The sequence below is a fragment of the Pithys albifrons genome, chromosome 8 (genome assembly GCF_047495875.1).
Source record: "Pithys albifrons albifrons isolate INPA30051 chromosome 8, PitAlb_v1, whole genome shotgun sequence".
In the NCBI taxonomy this organism is placed as follows: Eukaryota; Metazoa; Chordata; class Aves; order Passeriformes; family Thamnophilidae; genus Pithys; species Pithys albifrons.
This window is the reverse complement of record NC_092465.1, coordinates 4530426-4545699: the sequence shown is the minus strand read 5'-3', so window position 1 is coordinate 4545699 and position 15274 is coordinate 4530426. Positions and strand designations below refer to the sequence as shown.

At 37.1% G+C, this 15274-nt stretch overlaps 1 protein-coding gene across 4 annotated transcripts in view; it reads left to right on the top strand.

Annotated features, from left to right (window-relative positions):
• The window catches only part of KYNU (kynureninase), a 56382-nt gene extending 45383 nt beyond the window's left edge, over positions 1-10999 (top strand). For all 4 annotated transcript variants that reach the window (XM_071562315.1, XM_071562316.1, XM_071562313.1 and 1 more), the window contains 4 exons: positions 4291-4343; positions 5805-5890; positions 9463-9693; positions 10674-10999. In XM_071562315.1, the coding sequence (XP_071418416.1) occupies positions 4291-4343; positions 5805-5890; positions 9463-9693; positions 10674-10826 (523 nt within the window). In that variant the 3' untranslated portion in view covers positions 10827-10999. The remainder of the gene's footprint in view (positions 1-4290; positions 4344-5804; positions 5891-9462; positions 9694-10673) is intronic.
• Positions 11000-15274: the final 4275 nt, after the last annotated feature.

The following is a 15274-nucleotide window of genomic DNA, read 5'->3' as shown; positions in this document are numbered from 1 at the left end:
ACTTTCCTAGTTCTGCATAAATAAACTGGGAGTAGAAACAAGTCTCATTAACTCCTCAAAGCTCATTCTCGTAGATGTAACTTACAGTTATATCAGCTGCTTTGTGGACACAGTCTGCCCCAAAACTGCCTGTTGATTTGGCTTTATCCATGCTTTCATAAGCATAGCATGCTTTGCTGGTATATGTCCTAATAATGACTCTGAAATTTCTAGCTCACATTGTGACCTGGTGATGGAGAGGAGACAAACTGTTCCATGCCCAGTGAAGCTGGAAAATGTAATATCAAGTATTACTAATTTCACACTGCATTCCTGTAGCTTTTCAATGTGCTTTCTCATGGACATGAAATTACTATCTCACACAATATAATGACAGGATACTTCCAGCACATTGGCCTGGATTGTAAAAGCTGGGCCATATTAATGGTATTTTCCTGTTTTCTGTATCACTACTCAAGAGTTTCTTTCTTTTTTTCCTGCCAAGAAGGGAAATGAGACCTGCATTGCTTCAGGCTGTAAATTATAAATGAGTAGCATGATCATCTGTAACATCGAAGCAAAGGTCAGAGGAGGTTTCTTTGTATTTTTCCTGTGTTCTTTAACTGGAGCTCCTTTGATGTTTACACTGCACATACATCATGATCATTATATCCCACACTCCTGCATCATTAATGCAACTACAAACGAGATGACTCAAGTTATGAACAACCGGTGCTTCAGTCTAATGCAGACAGAGATGAGGAGGAAAATGAGCTAAATAAAAATACTTATTGAAGGGATTGTTCCCTGGTGTAAATGCCCTTAAAGAGAGCATGACTAAATGAGAGGATACTGTTCCTTTTTGCAATTGCTTTCCAACCCAGCAAATTTTTGTTCACTGATTTGTAAAGGAAGAGAATATTTTGATGTAAAAATTAGTAATTTGAAAATTATTTTAGCGATATTTCATTATATTCTTACTTGTTTCATAAGACTGAACTGGTAAAATTTGCTTTAAATTTTACATGGCATGTGCAAAAATTAGTTCTGTGCAAAGACTGGAAAGCTGCAGAATTCTCTGGGAAAGTCTCAATCTTATCCAACCATGAAGACACAGGGAAGGTTGGGTGGGTTCCTGGACAACCTGATCTTGTGGAAGGTGTCCCTGCTCATGGCGGAGGGTTTGGAAAGAGATGATCTTAAAGGCCCTTTCCAATCCAAACCATTCTATGATGACATGGGTTTCATTTTAGGCATAAATTAGAACAGTATTTTATCTATTTTAGAAGTTATTTACTTATAGGTGCGGGTTTGTAAGAACATGCATGACTTGCAGAAAACCCCACAGCTAATTCAGCATTAATTCACTCTCCTTTTTTGGCATGATCGTAATAGATTTCATGTATGTTTTTGCTCCTGGAGGGAGAGATATTCACTATGAGGGTGTTTCAGGAGCATCTCTGCTGAGCAGCTTAGGGAGGCTCCAGGTGGTAACTGGGACTGGTGGAAGGATGCTGCAACCACAAATTGTCCATCACTAGGATAGCAATTTTGCTTAATGGTCTGTGTGGGGAAAAAAAAAAAAGGCTTAGTCTGGATAAATCTACATTTTTAAATTATAGTGGAACATTTGCAAAATTTGACCCTTTTCTCCTCAGATACCGATTTTTAACACACTTCCCCAAATGGGTTTTATCTGCAATGACAAGTATGTTACTCTAGAGTCTCATTGTTAACATGTTTAAGGTGTTTTTAAACACAAGCAGATCATATAAGGCTTTTCAGAGTCTTCCACATTATGAATTTTGAAAAAAAAAAGTATATCTTGGAATTTAAATTCAATTTATATCTTGTTGCCTTCGTTTTTTGAAACAGGGATAGTTGAAATGGTGACTGCAGTTCCAAATGTTCACTTTGCATGCAGAATAACAACGCTTTAATAAGAAATTTTACTGCAGTAGCTTAATGTGCAATTTTATTGCCTATTATTTTTAGTGAGCATTTATAAAGCGTTATGTTTGGGGTTTAACACCTTCGCTCTTTCCCATCATAACAGGTTGAAATTTGGCATAGCGGTGGCAACCTTCATTTCAAAATTTTCACAGAAAATTTTAAACAGCAAATTGCTATAATTTGTGAAGATTTTGATAATTTCCACACTTTGAAGCCTGTCAACTTAAATGTCAAATAACGTGACATCCATATGGACCATTAGATCAATGAGAGCGTAGGACCAGAGCTGCCTCAAAGTGCACATCCTGCAGTGACACCTCTGAAGTCCTGGAACAGCCAAAGGAAAAAAAAATCCAAACATAAAAAAGAGAAAAAGCAAATTGTCAAATTATGGTAGGAAAGGGCAAGACAGCTAAAACTGTCTTTAAAAAAAAAAGTCCTTCATTCTGTCATTTTGGAGAAGTTCTGAAATTTCAGTTTCCAAGTTGCAAATGTTGTGCTGCAGCAGAGATCTGGGTTTAAGCCAACCTCAGGATTAGTGAGTTTTGAGCATTCAAAATGCCTGACCTGGGTCATAGTCTGATTGATACTTATTTTGTCTTTCACTTCAGGATGTAGTCCACAAAAAACTCCTTGCTTCAGAGTAATAGTCCAAATGTTATATTTCCCACAATTTTTTTTTTCTGTTTAAAACTTTTGAAATTCATGGAATGTGTGTGCCATTGACTTTAGTAGTATGTTGCAGTAACATACTCAGGTTTATTTTACAATGTTGTCTATATATTACAGAGTTCATATAAAGTAACTGAAATATCTTTTATGATTTGAAGCATCAGTAACCAAGTCACTAGGGCAGAAGCTGCATTATACTTGATTTGGGGTGTATTCATTTTGGCAATGTAATATCTTATTTGAAATGAATGTATATTGCACTATTAATTTTCATGGGTCTTAGAAAAATAAAAGTATCATGCAGCAATAAAGAAAAATATGTGCTTTTTCTGTATACACTCTGTTTGGATGCAGCTCAAAGCCTTTCACAGAAGCAAACATAAAACCTGTGTTGTTATGCAGAAATAGTAAGTACTTTATTTTACACTCTGCAGTATTCACATAGTAAGTTTCTGACTTGAACATGGTCTTAATTCTGCAGAGCTAAGCTCTTTTAGGCAAACTGCAAAGTGCTTCTGCTTTAGAGAGGGGCCATGACGTTTTTTTCCTCATTTACTTCCAGGAAGGCTCATCTACTGTGAGTTCTACTTTTAGGTATTTTATTATTACAAGTTTTGAACACTTGCCAGGGTTTATGCCTAAAAACTCTGCTACCTGGCATAGGGAAAACTGGGCAAAACCTTGGAAGAAATGGTGTTCAGTATGTCCAGTCCTGGAGAGCTTAGAAGTTCAGGAAGGAGTCTGCAGTGGTGACTTCTTCATATTGTAATCGCATTGATACAGGGGGAATTTCAAGTGGAACTGTCGATACTGTCACTGATATTGCTGTGGGCTGAGTTAAGAAGTAGAGAACCCAAGGGAGTTGGAGAGGGACTCCTTGATTTTGCAATATTGATTTTATCTGCAGTGCCTTGGGCACTTGGTGATCCAGTGCATCCAGCTGCTTTGGAAAACTGTTCATAGCTGTGTCCTTGAGTATGTTTTTCAGCAAATGTGAGTTAATAATGTAGTGTCATCTTAATGTACAAGCTTAGATAAATTATATTAAAAAATTTTGTTTTCTTTTTTCTGGACTTTTTTTTTAAAGGAATATTGGATTAAACTGGATTGGTTTTTATTTTATAGATTTTTTTTTCTATAAATTCAGTTCAGGAGAATAAAAATGTATGCAGAATTCACACTGCAGTCTCACAGTAAGGACAAAGCAATGCCTGCATAATCCTCACTCTGAAGTTTGTTTTCTGCCTGCTGTTCATTACAAAGTCCTTTTCTTCATGAAACTAAGATTTCATAACACCTTCTAGCTTTCAATATTCATTAAATTAAATTTAAGAGTGAGGGTTGAATTTAATGTCATGGAAGCAAATGGTGGAAATATTTCTGCGTTATTTTTTGTTTTGTGAAATGAATTAAAAGAAAAAGGTTATTGTTAGAAATCAATAGCTAATTGAAAGATGTGGTGTGTTGTATCATTAGTGGTAAAAGAGAAGTTTCCAAATAGTCATATTAAGTTTTTAGTGCTAGCTCTTTATAGAATTTATTACATTTTTATGTCATTGTTAGAAATGAAATGTATTATTGGAAATGTATCTATTTCTTAATCTTATGTAGTTCTTAGCTCTCAAATGAAATCAAAAGATATTATACCAGTATTTCTATTAATTTACTTTCCTTACAAAATCTTAGACTAATCGGCTGGTGGGGCCATGACTTCAAAACACGATTCCTCATGGAAAACAGTATGTACTTTTACACTTTCAATTTTACCTTATTTGGTATATTTATATCTAACTTCCCTTTTGTAGTAGTTTGAGTAGAAAGGACAGAATTTTGCATTTCCTCACTTATGTTAAAGGCATTAAGCTAAACTCATCCCAAACATGTAATGAAATGGAGTTAACAAAATAAATGTTGGAAAGAATTTATGTGTGGGCCTGTGGGTCTGACTGTCTGCTTCTAGACATTTTGCTGAAATACCTTCAAAATGCAGATATAGAATATGGATGAAACTTTCAAAGTCTCTCAGTGAATTAAATTCACAAGTCCCTGAGGAGCAGGGATCTGCTATCATTCACTTGGGTAATATCTTACTTCAGGATTAATTCCACTGGAATTAATGAGAAATTACATAAATAAAGGTAAGGAAACCTGACATAAGACATGAAATACCAGTAATGTTTCTGCACCTCCAAATTATTGGTTATAAGACCAAACCTGCTCTGAAATAGTGAAGTATTATGGTTCCAATGCAAAATGAAGACTCCTTTCCAAATCTGACAGCTAGACTGTTCAGCACCAGTTTAAAGTATGGCAGAGAGAATATCCTGGGGGATCACGATGAGAAAGGAGCTTTTTGGTTTGATGGGTTATTTTGTTTCTAATATATTTTTAATTTTCCGTGGCAGTGCCTGTTGATGTGACTTTGGCTGGAGAACACCTCCCTAATAGCCTCAGTCTGCTCTTTGTTTTTCGACCAAATGCAAGAGAGTGGCACTATGGAAAGTCAGCAGGAGACACAAATTGCCTTGAAACACTGTTAGAAGAAGGAAAACATTGTTTATTCATTTCCATGAGCAGATTATAGGGGAGAAGTTGGGCATTATAAAATTAGCCAGTCTGCTGTGTGTGAAGAGCATCTCGTCCACCGCATCCTCTTGCTCTGGTGCTGGAGCATGAAATATAGACGGTGACACAGAACTTACAGCGAGGCTTTGTAGATTTATTAAACAGATTTTGTGAAATTTCACAGCCCAAAGTCTGGGCAACTTCCCTACGTGGCCTGAAGCTACACTTAGCTGCATATGCAGCCTCCCATGTGTCTCGTCAGTTTAATAAAGTTAAGGGATGTGATTCCCGGCTCGTGCGGCGGCTCCTCTGCTGACTTGGAATTTCTCTGCCTTGTGCCAGCATTAAAAGGGAGTCGAGTGTAAAGGTGGTTTTAACACACACCATTTAAACAAATTAATTGCAGTCCTCTGGTTCCCATGAAGCTGCTAATGAGGTCTTCTGCTGGATAAAATTGGGCTTCTCTCGAAGTTAAAAGTATTAGCTGGGAATAGATTACTATTTCCTTTTAATGACCGATTCCTACAGGCCACATTAGGGAAATATTTTATTGCATGAGGACAGACTTCAAGATAAGGTCCAATCCATTAAAAGGAAGAAATCAAAAACACTAATATAAGTTATTCATTTTCCAGAATTACAACTAAGTGAAGGAATTAATGGATTTCGGTTATCAAATCCTCCAATTTTACTGGTCTGTGCTCTGCATGCCAGTTTAGAGGTAAGTAATTGCTTTACTTTGAGCCTGAATTTAAGAGTATAAAGATGTTTAATGAATGTTACATGTATTATTGCTGTCTCCCTCAAAGAAATCTGCAGCACAGTTAAAAATTGAAGGGGAGAAGTAATGAAAAGCAAACAAAGCAAACCCACAACCCTGAGACTCCAAGGCCATTAATGAATATACTCATCCCTTCACTTTTTTCACAAACTTTGCTGTTGGATCCAGTGACCACACTGGGTTTTTCCCACCTAAATTTAGGGGCTCAGTATGAAAAGCAGCTTTACCCCATAGAATCATTCAGGTTTGCCTCAGTGAGACTCACATTAAGAATGCTGTTCAAGATTTTCCTAAAAGGGAATCACATAACTCTGCTTCTACATTTACTTCCTGAAAAAGCAGACTTAACTCCATGAAAAATGGATGTGGTCACTGAGTGTCCTGGAGCCTAAACTGACCCAGTGACTCAAGGAACCTGTCTTCTGCTGTCATCCCTTTATTTTCAAACAGAAAAGGCAGAAGCAGGCTGCTAATTCATGAGTGAGGTATAAGTCCAGACTCTTTTGTCTTTTAGCTCTTAGTCTTCCAGTGGCCAAAGGAGAAGATCCTCATCTCTGTCCTATCTCTGTACAAATCTTTGTGACTGTATCTGGGGGATACAGCAGCAGTCCTGACACACTGAGCTAATCCCTCCCTTTCTGTAAAGGTATAATCCATGTGCTCAAAGCCTCTGTTCCTCTTTGAAGAGCTCAATTCATCCCTGTTTGAAGGCATGGAGCTGTTCTCCAAACACCTTATATTGTGCTGTGTTTCATATTGAGACATAGCAACATGGATGGTTTACCCCTGAAATCAAAACTGTAGGTCTATGTGGATGAAAAGGATGGTTTTACACAGATTTCCCTACTATATTTTATGTATTTGCTATATTAAATTTTTTCCTAAGCTGCTTTTCAAGCTAGCCTTTGGTAAGCAACATTTTGCCACCAGCATAAATGGGAGAAATGTGTTTCTGCTGAGCATTCCATTAATGTTAGTTGGGCAGCAAAACCAATGCTGGAACAAAGAGCACTGTCCATATACTGCATGTCCCTTTTCTGTGTTTACTGAAGAAACAGTATCTTAAGCAAACAAAGTCAGAAAATTGCCTGTTATGCCCTCTCCATCTTACATGCAACACCAAAGGACTGCAAAGGGCACAGAAATGCTTCTTGTTCCGCCCGACAGTTTGTTTGTTAGTCCTTAAATATCCAATATATTGTTTTAAACTTTATGTGACCTTTGAGATAAGCTGAAAGCTATTCTGCTATGACCCAGATTGTCAGTGCTCGGGTTTGTGTGGGCTGGTGTCATTTAGTCCACTGCAGGGAGCCTGGAACAATGAGTTTCCATTGCCTCCCCTTTCCATGCCCACATTACCTTTTGGCACAGCCAGGATTTCCCAGTGCTAATTGCTCTAATACAGTGGGAAACAAAATAGTTTTCATGTCTGGCAAGAGATGGTTAGTGAAATTGCATGCCACCTTCACTGGGACACATTAAGCAGAAGGCAGTGTTTCCAATGGAAACAATGAAAACTGCAAGTGTTAATGGATGTTATTCCTCAATAATGCTTAAAGTGACTGTTATGGCAGTAGCTGCTCCCTGTCATGGAAAAAAGGGGAGCGCTCTATAGCCACATTTAAAAGACCTTTTTCAAAAAATTTCACCCAGGAGACCAAATATTCCTTGCTCAAAGCCTGTGGAAACAGATTTTTGCATGGAGCCTAAGGAGATTCATCCCTCATACTGCCTCAAATCCTGGAGGAATAGGAGGCAGGTCTCTGTTTTCCCTCCAGTTATGTGCTAAACAATCCTGTGTGCTCTCTGCCTGCCTGGGTGGTGAGGAAAGCACCCCTAGATGTTTGTTGACCAGTGCAAGTGCTGAGTTCTGATGGCTCTGGTCCCTGTCACGTTCCTTTCCTTTCAAAGTCTGTCTTACAGTATCCATATTCCATTTTGCAAGAAATACACACGGAGGCTTTAGGTTTTATGCAGCATCTATTAGTTGTGAAAGTATCAGAGAGTAAGAATTGGGATGTACTACAAAAGAATTATTTTCAGATGCTATTGAAAACCAGACTTTGTTGTATTTTTAGTAGGATTTCTCAGGTACTTTTCAATATGCTCTTCCACGTTATGATGTAAGTAAACTTAAAATTGTTACTCCCTAAGTGTGGAGCAGTGATTTCTTGATAGCAAAGATCATGGATTTTTATCAAGGATATCTGCCCTCCCTCTGATTTTGCAGCTGCAGTCAGTGGAGGGATAACTGTCCACGAACAGCAATACTGCACTGATGTGCCAGGATGTGATCTGAAGTGGCTGTTGGGCACTTGCATATCTATATCTTCTCCTTTTTCCCTGGAGCTGTTTTCATGGGAAAAATAAAAGGGAGGGTTTGCGGAAGGCAGGGGTAGATTGTTTCTGGGGTTGTGTATTTCATTATTCCCTGTAACTGAGCCTTTCCAGAGCAAAAACAGAAGCTGTCTCACCTTCTGCTCCCAAACTCCTTTGTCATATTTTTCTTGTTTTTGTGGCAAAATAGCACTGCCATTTTCAAGCAGTCATTTTTGTATGTCTCATGATATTTTGCATTTCTTAAGGTCACCAATTCGTGTAGCTGTGTAAGAGCACAGAGCTGTTAAACCACAATTTAGTGAATACTTTTTCTTCATAGGGACTAGAAAGAGAGCCTGTACAGGACTTAAAGTAGTAAATTCAATATGTTAGTATAAATTTTGAGCTTTCAAAGACAAGAATTTGTAGGCCAGTCATGATGTTTCAGTCTTGATCCTTGGATTTTTTTTTAGTAGAATTATAGACTTATTTACTTTGGAAAAGACCTTCAAGACCATTCCTTTAACCCAACACTGTCAGGTCCACCACTAAACCACATCCTCAGATGCCACATCTATGTATTTTTGAACACTACAGGGACAGTAATTCCGCCACCACCCTAGGCAGCATGTTCCAATGCTTGACCACTCTTTTAGTTAAGAAATTTTTTTCTAATATCCAATCTAAACCTCACCTGGTGCAACTTGAGGCCCTTTCCTCTTTTCCTGTAATTTCTTCCCTAGGAAAAGAGACTGACCCACACCTGGCTACACCCCCCTGTCAGGTAGTTGTGAGGAGTGGGAAGGTATGTACCACAGGTACACACATGGAAAAAATTTCATGTGCTTTTGAGTTTCATGCAGTCCATAGCATCTACAGGGAAATTATGGATCCTCTTCAGAAATGCAGATGAATGCTTTCTTTGCAAGCACTTTTTGTCTGCAAGTTCATTTATGATGTGTATGAAAATTTTTAACATTAGACACAAATGTCTTTCATTATCTAAGGCATAACATTATCCTGTGTTTTCAAAAGCCCAGTTCTGCCATGTTTATGTACAATATTTATCTGATATTACTACTTAATTCCAGTGATAATGTATAGAGAAATGTGCTACCATTTTAGTCTCCTTTATTTCCTTTTAATTTTCTATAGCAATACATACTTATTCCGATGGTTTCATATCATTACAGGTTTTTAGTCAAACTACAATGAAGGCATTGAGAAGGAAATCCATTCTACTCACTGGCTACTTGGAATATCTGATAAGGCATTACTACAGTGAGGATAAAACAAATCCAGAGAAGCCCTTTGTAAAAATTATCACACCATCTCAGATTGAGGAAAGAGGATGCCAACTCACTCTGTCTTTTTCCCTTCCAATCAAATCTGTGTTTAAAGAGCTGGAGAAGAGAGGGGTAGCTGTAAGTAAATCAAACTTCATCTTCTTATGCACTGTTTTGTGAGCTGATACCTTAACAAAGTAATAATTTCCTTTTATTCAAATATAGTCTCATATAAGGCAAAAAAAGGAAAAAAAAAACCAGAATAGACCTGCTAGGACTGGCAAAGATTTCTTTCATCTTCAATCTTTACTTGTGCACTCAGAAAAAAAAATTACTGAATGGCACTGCCATATAATGGAAGGATTACCATTGAGCACTGCTCCAGAAGAATATAAGTTAAATTTAAGGCTATACATTGGTGATTTAGATGTACTGGAAGGTGAGGCTGATAGTGTAATGCCATATAAATGACATATCAGTTTTATTTCTGCTCGTGACTTGTCTCCCCAAAGGGCTACTCTTCTAGGCTAAGTATGCTGCTGTTTTGGTGCTGCCAGGGAATTCCAGGAACTGCTGCTTTTAAGAGGGCATGAGGCCTCACACTGTTGGCTTGTCTTTGCAATGCAGCAATATGATTCAAATATGAAAGATTATTATATTCGGGAAAATGTTCAAAATCACAGAGAGGGAAAGAAAAATACTGCAAACCTTTGATGTTACTTGTACCTGCAGTACAACACACTCTATCACACTGGAATGAGGGGGTTTGGTGGTGGGGTTTTTGTCAACTCTGTGCCTCTTCAACAGTGGGTTGTTGTAGGCACTCTAAGGTGAATTTTGGGGATACACAGTTGGTTTGGAGCTCTCCATAGCATTTTTGAAGTCCTGTCTGGCCTCAACTTTGCATCCTTTTTTAGGCAACACAGTACTCTTCTTATTATGTTCTTCACATTAATGCTTCTCGCTGTAGTTCCTGGAGGATCCCAGAGTATTTACATGTGTCACCTTGTCAGTCCAGTCATCCTTCCTTGAAGACAAGTATGGCATTTGAAAACACAGTCAGACAGATAAACATGGAGTGACCTGAATTTACTGAATGTTCCCTCTCTGTTTTGCAGTGTGACATGAGAGAACCAAATGCTCTTCGCGTTGCTCCAGTTCCTCTCTACAATTCTTTCCATGATGTGCACAGATTTATTGAAATCCTGGGATCTGCAATTACATCTTCAAAACAAACAGCAAATAATACTGCACTATCTGGCTCTTATTGATGGCTCAGCTGTATCTTTTAATCTCTTTCTGACTAAGATGCATTTCTCCTGCTGAGCGATTCTTTACTTTGAGTAGACCGAGCTATAGCCCATGCAATTTGCAAAAAAATGACTGTGCATGAATAGTTATTTACAACAGACATGGTTTTATTAAAGCTCATATTTCCACTCTGCTTTGACTTTGACTTCATGAATTAGTGTGCTTTGTATATTTTAATGGGGCTTTTCTTAAACATTTTACGTAGTTTTATTGCATTAGCTTAGAGAAGCATGGAAGAATTGCTATCAACTAGAACAGGAATGAAACAAAAATCCCTTCTTTATTATAAAAATGATGCATAATAAAATGTGGAAAATAGACAAATCACCAACTGTTAAAAGATACAGTCCAATTTACATTTTTAATTTAGTAATTCTATTTAAAGTACAGGATATACTTGAAAAGTAAAAGTTGAACAAGGAGTTATTTCAAAAGTGTGAACTGCTGCACACCGAAACTTTCAAAGGGTGCAATAGTTTGAAATTATGGTTTAATAAATTGTTTAACTAAAGTATGAATTTACATTGCAAATACATTTTTTAGTGTGATCCACTTGGCTAAACCCAAATACTTTGTCTTTCTAGGTAGTCATCTTGGAGATGATGGGCTTGAGAAAGCTGAGAACAGTTGTAGATTGTTGTAAGGCAGAATGAAGGGCTCTATGAGCACTCCTTAAAGCTTTAACAAGATTTATTTTGCATTAGACAAAATTAACTCTGAGCTCTTTAAGCAGCAGCAAAAAATCTCACTGTTAACTTACTGTGTGGCCCGAATTTTTACAGAGATTTCCACCAGGCAGCTAAAAGTAATGTAGAAAAACTGCTTCTATTTCACCAACACTTTGTCCAGAGTTGTTTTAAGACCTAATTAAAACCTTGGCATAACTGGTAACTAAGCCTTGAAGTCTGTACTATACCCATACCTTTTTTCAAGAATCAACTAGAACTTTCTCTGTGATGACATTCAATGAGTCTGATTTTTATATGACACACATAGAAAATTACTTCTGATGGTACTTTCAGTACTTGAAGGGAGCCTATAAAAAAGACAGGGACAACTTTTTCAGCAGGGCCTGATGCAATAGGATAAGAGGGAATGGTTTTAAATGGAAGGAGAATTGATATAGGTTAGATGTAAGAAAGCAGGTTTTTACAGTGAGGGTGGTAAAGCACTGGAACAGGTTGCCCAAAGGTGGTAGATCACATCTAGGTGGTCACATATCTGGAAACATTCAAGGCCTGGTTGGATGAGGAGGAACTAAGGAAGATATCCCTGCCCATGCCAGGGGTTTGGACTTAGATGACCTTTAAAAGGTCCCTTCCAATCCAAATGATTCTATGATACTTCTTTTTATTCTACTTCAAGGGTGAGAAGGGATTTTGGGGAGAGTGAGGACTGCTCTGTTTTGGCTTTTGATACTTGTGTTACTTAAAATTTTTGCATTCTTAGAGCATACCCTGCTGCACAGGGAAACCCAAGGTCCTTCATCTGTGCTTTAAAATTCCCCAGAGATGTGTAGTTTTAAAATCCTCGCTGCAGTAACACCTATTTAATTGGCTGTAATGTGTAGGGGAAAGCTGAAAGAACTACAAATAAAGAATTTGTTGGTATTTTTAGCACTTGTAAAGAGTAAGAAGAGCTTCTGAAACTAGAATATTGTTATAAAGAGTAGCACAGGAGCGTTAATTAGTTGGAAAACTCTGTCTCAACTCAAGAGGTTTTGATTACATTGCCATAATTTCTTTATAGTTCAGCTGAGACTGGACAGTTGTGTTGCAGACAAGTTATCTGCATTTTCTTGGGTTTGTTTTTATACTTTCACCTGCAGCTCAGCTGCTTTGTCTGTCAAGTGACAATCTTAGAAAAGGACCATTTCCCATAAAGCAACTCTTGATCTAAAAAAAGCATTGAACATAAAACTGTGATGGTCCACAGTGTTGAAAAGGGGTTTAATTCAGTGTCAGTGAGTTTGAAGTGCTGTGCTGCTGTACAGCTCTGGGTGACAGTCACTTCTCTCCTCCCTATAAAGTAAGGCAAGGTAAGTAAAAATCCAGTTATAGGATGACTCTGTGTCCTACTGTAAAATACCTTTTCTGTTATCAGCTGAACTTTTTTTGTGGGACAAACCCAAGAGAAGAACCTAAAAATCTCTTTCTAAATAGCAGCACAATCTCAGATTTGGATTTGCTGTCTTGGCACTTCAGAAAGAGAAGTGGTAAATTTTGTGAAATTTGGTCTCTGCATTTAATTTCAATAACTGTGAAAACAATTTTTTTTATGTCTCTGGTTGAGCAAAGTGAACCAAATAGGGTAGGTAAAGTACAAAATATATATGGTTCAGGTTTGAAAGTCTAATAGATTATTAATAAATGTTTAATAGTATTTTGTATTTTAGTATAATTTCAGTATATTGACTTTAAAAATAAGTATTTTTGTTCCATTTAAAGGATTTAATTAAATTCAGAGTGCTAAAACTCACTTATTACAACTTTTCAGAATTGCTCTCTCCTTTGTACCTGTGAGCTGTGAAGATAAACCTGAAAGCTCCTGACTTTTATAGGCACATATTTAAATTCAGAATATTATTTCCAAAAAGTGAGAAAAGGCTGCATTCCAGTTTACTGAAATGAAATTGCAGCATAAGCACCAGTTTCACATGGTCTTTCCATACTGGAAGTGAAAGTTTTGCAAAATGAATAATACTGAAAGTTAACATTAGGTGTCAGTATTTTACATATTATTTAGCAAAAGACTATCAAGTGAAGGAGCTTCTGTGGGGAAAAAAAAAAAGAATATTACAGTCTGCTGTTTCAAATGCTTTAAGTTATCACATTTAGAGTAATATCAGCAATAATTATGTGTAAAATGATTAATTGTGTATACCCTGAATGTTTCTTGCTAGTTACATCTCTTATTTAAAATTCAATATTAAGTGCCACTGCTTTGTAATTGTGGTAACATTTTGTTCTTGGATTGTCTGAAGAAACTGCATTTTTTCAAACTGTACTGCAAGACTTGAGTGTTTGTAGATGATAGAAAATTGATACCCAGGTAGAGTGATAAAATGCCTACAAAATGAAGGAAGATAAATGTGAATTTGTAGAATCCTTGTTTTACATGATCTTTTTAGCATAACACAGTTTAAAACTGTACAGAGCTCCTAAGAAACTGTGGAAAACATAAGGGGAAAATACCATTTGTGCATTTTTAAACCTGCTTTGTCACAGGAAGACTAAAGAGAAGGCAAAGTCCTCTTTCAAAAGGATGTTTTTGTTTTCCAAAGAGTGAAGAAAAAGGCAAGACATATAGTGATTTTTTCATATGAGTTTGTGACATGATCAAAAATGGGAAGGATGAGGCCCGTTTGAAGAGCTTGTGACCCAAACCATCTTGAGTTCTTGGTCTGACTGCTACAGAATCCACCTTGATTATTTTTTTATCAGCAAATTATTGTACATGGGTAAATAATACAAGAAAGATGAAAGGAAAAACAAAGGTTGAAAGATACTAAAACAAACAAACAAAAAAATCCAACAAAACTTTTTGATCTATGTTGCATATTCCCATATGCAAACTGGGTACAGGTGGGATTTCCCTGCGAAATTCTGGGGTAGGGGTGGGCCTTGATTGGGTTCAAAAAGGTGACAATAAGCATTTAGGTCTAAATCCACAGAGTGGCCTGACAGGATGTGTAGACATCAAAGCAGTGACAGCAATATTTTATTTTATTGCCTTTCTCTCGGTCAGAATCATTGAGGCTCTAAAAGACCTCTGAGATCATTGAGTCCAACCATCCACCCAGCACTGCCATGTTCACTGTCATGGCTGAGGTAAATGTGTTATTTCATATACTCGCCTATAAAACTCACTCCTCTCAGATGTAATTAATATGTCACAATGTGACACATTTCAGAGGGAGCTGACCTGCTCAGAGAGCTTTAAAAATCTCTTCAGGTTCCCATCTGAACCTCTGGGCACCCAAAATAATGTAAATACATTTCTGAAAAGCCACTCACTCTCTACGACCAGCTGAGAGACAGTTTTGCATTGTAAGCTTAAACTCTTGTCAATATTTGTAAAATATATTTAGACAGCTTATTCAGAAATGAGTAAGTTATAGATCAGTAATTCATACTTTTTATATGCCAAGTTTTTATTACCTAAACTTACTCTTCTAAGCATCGTTTTTATGTTTCTAGTTAAATATAAGTGAGAATTGATTGGGGTATTTCTCACTGGAATTCTATCTTTATTTCATCATAATTGCTTCATATTTGAATAATGACAGATGAACTACTTCATTCAATTGCAGTTTTAAGGCTTTGAAGTCACAATAGCAGCAAAGGATTTAAATCCTGAAGCCATTATTATGGCAGAGAAGGCATCAGGGAAAAGGAAAACTTATGGT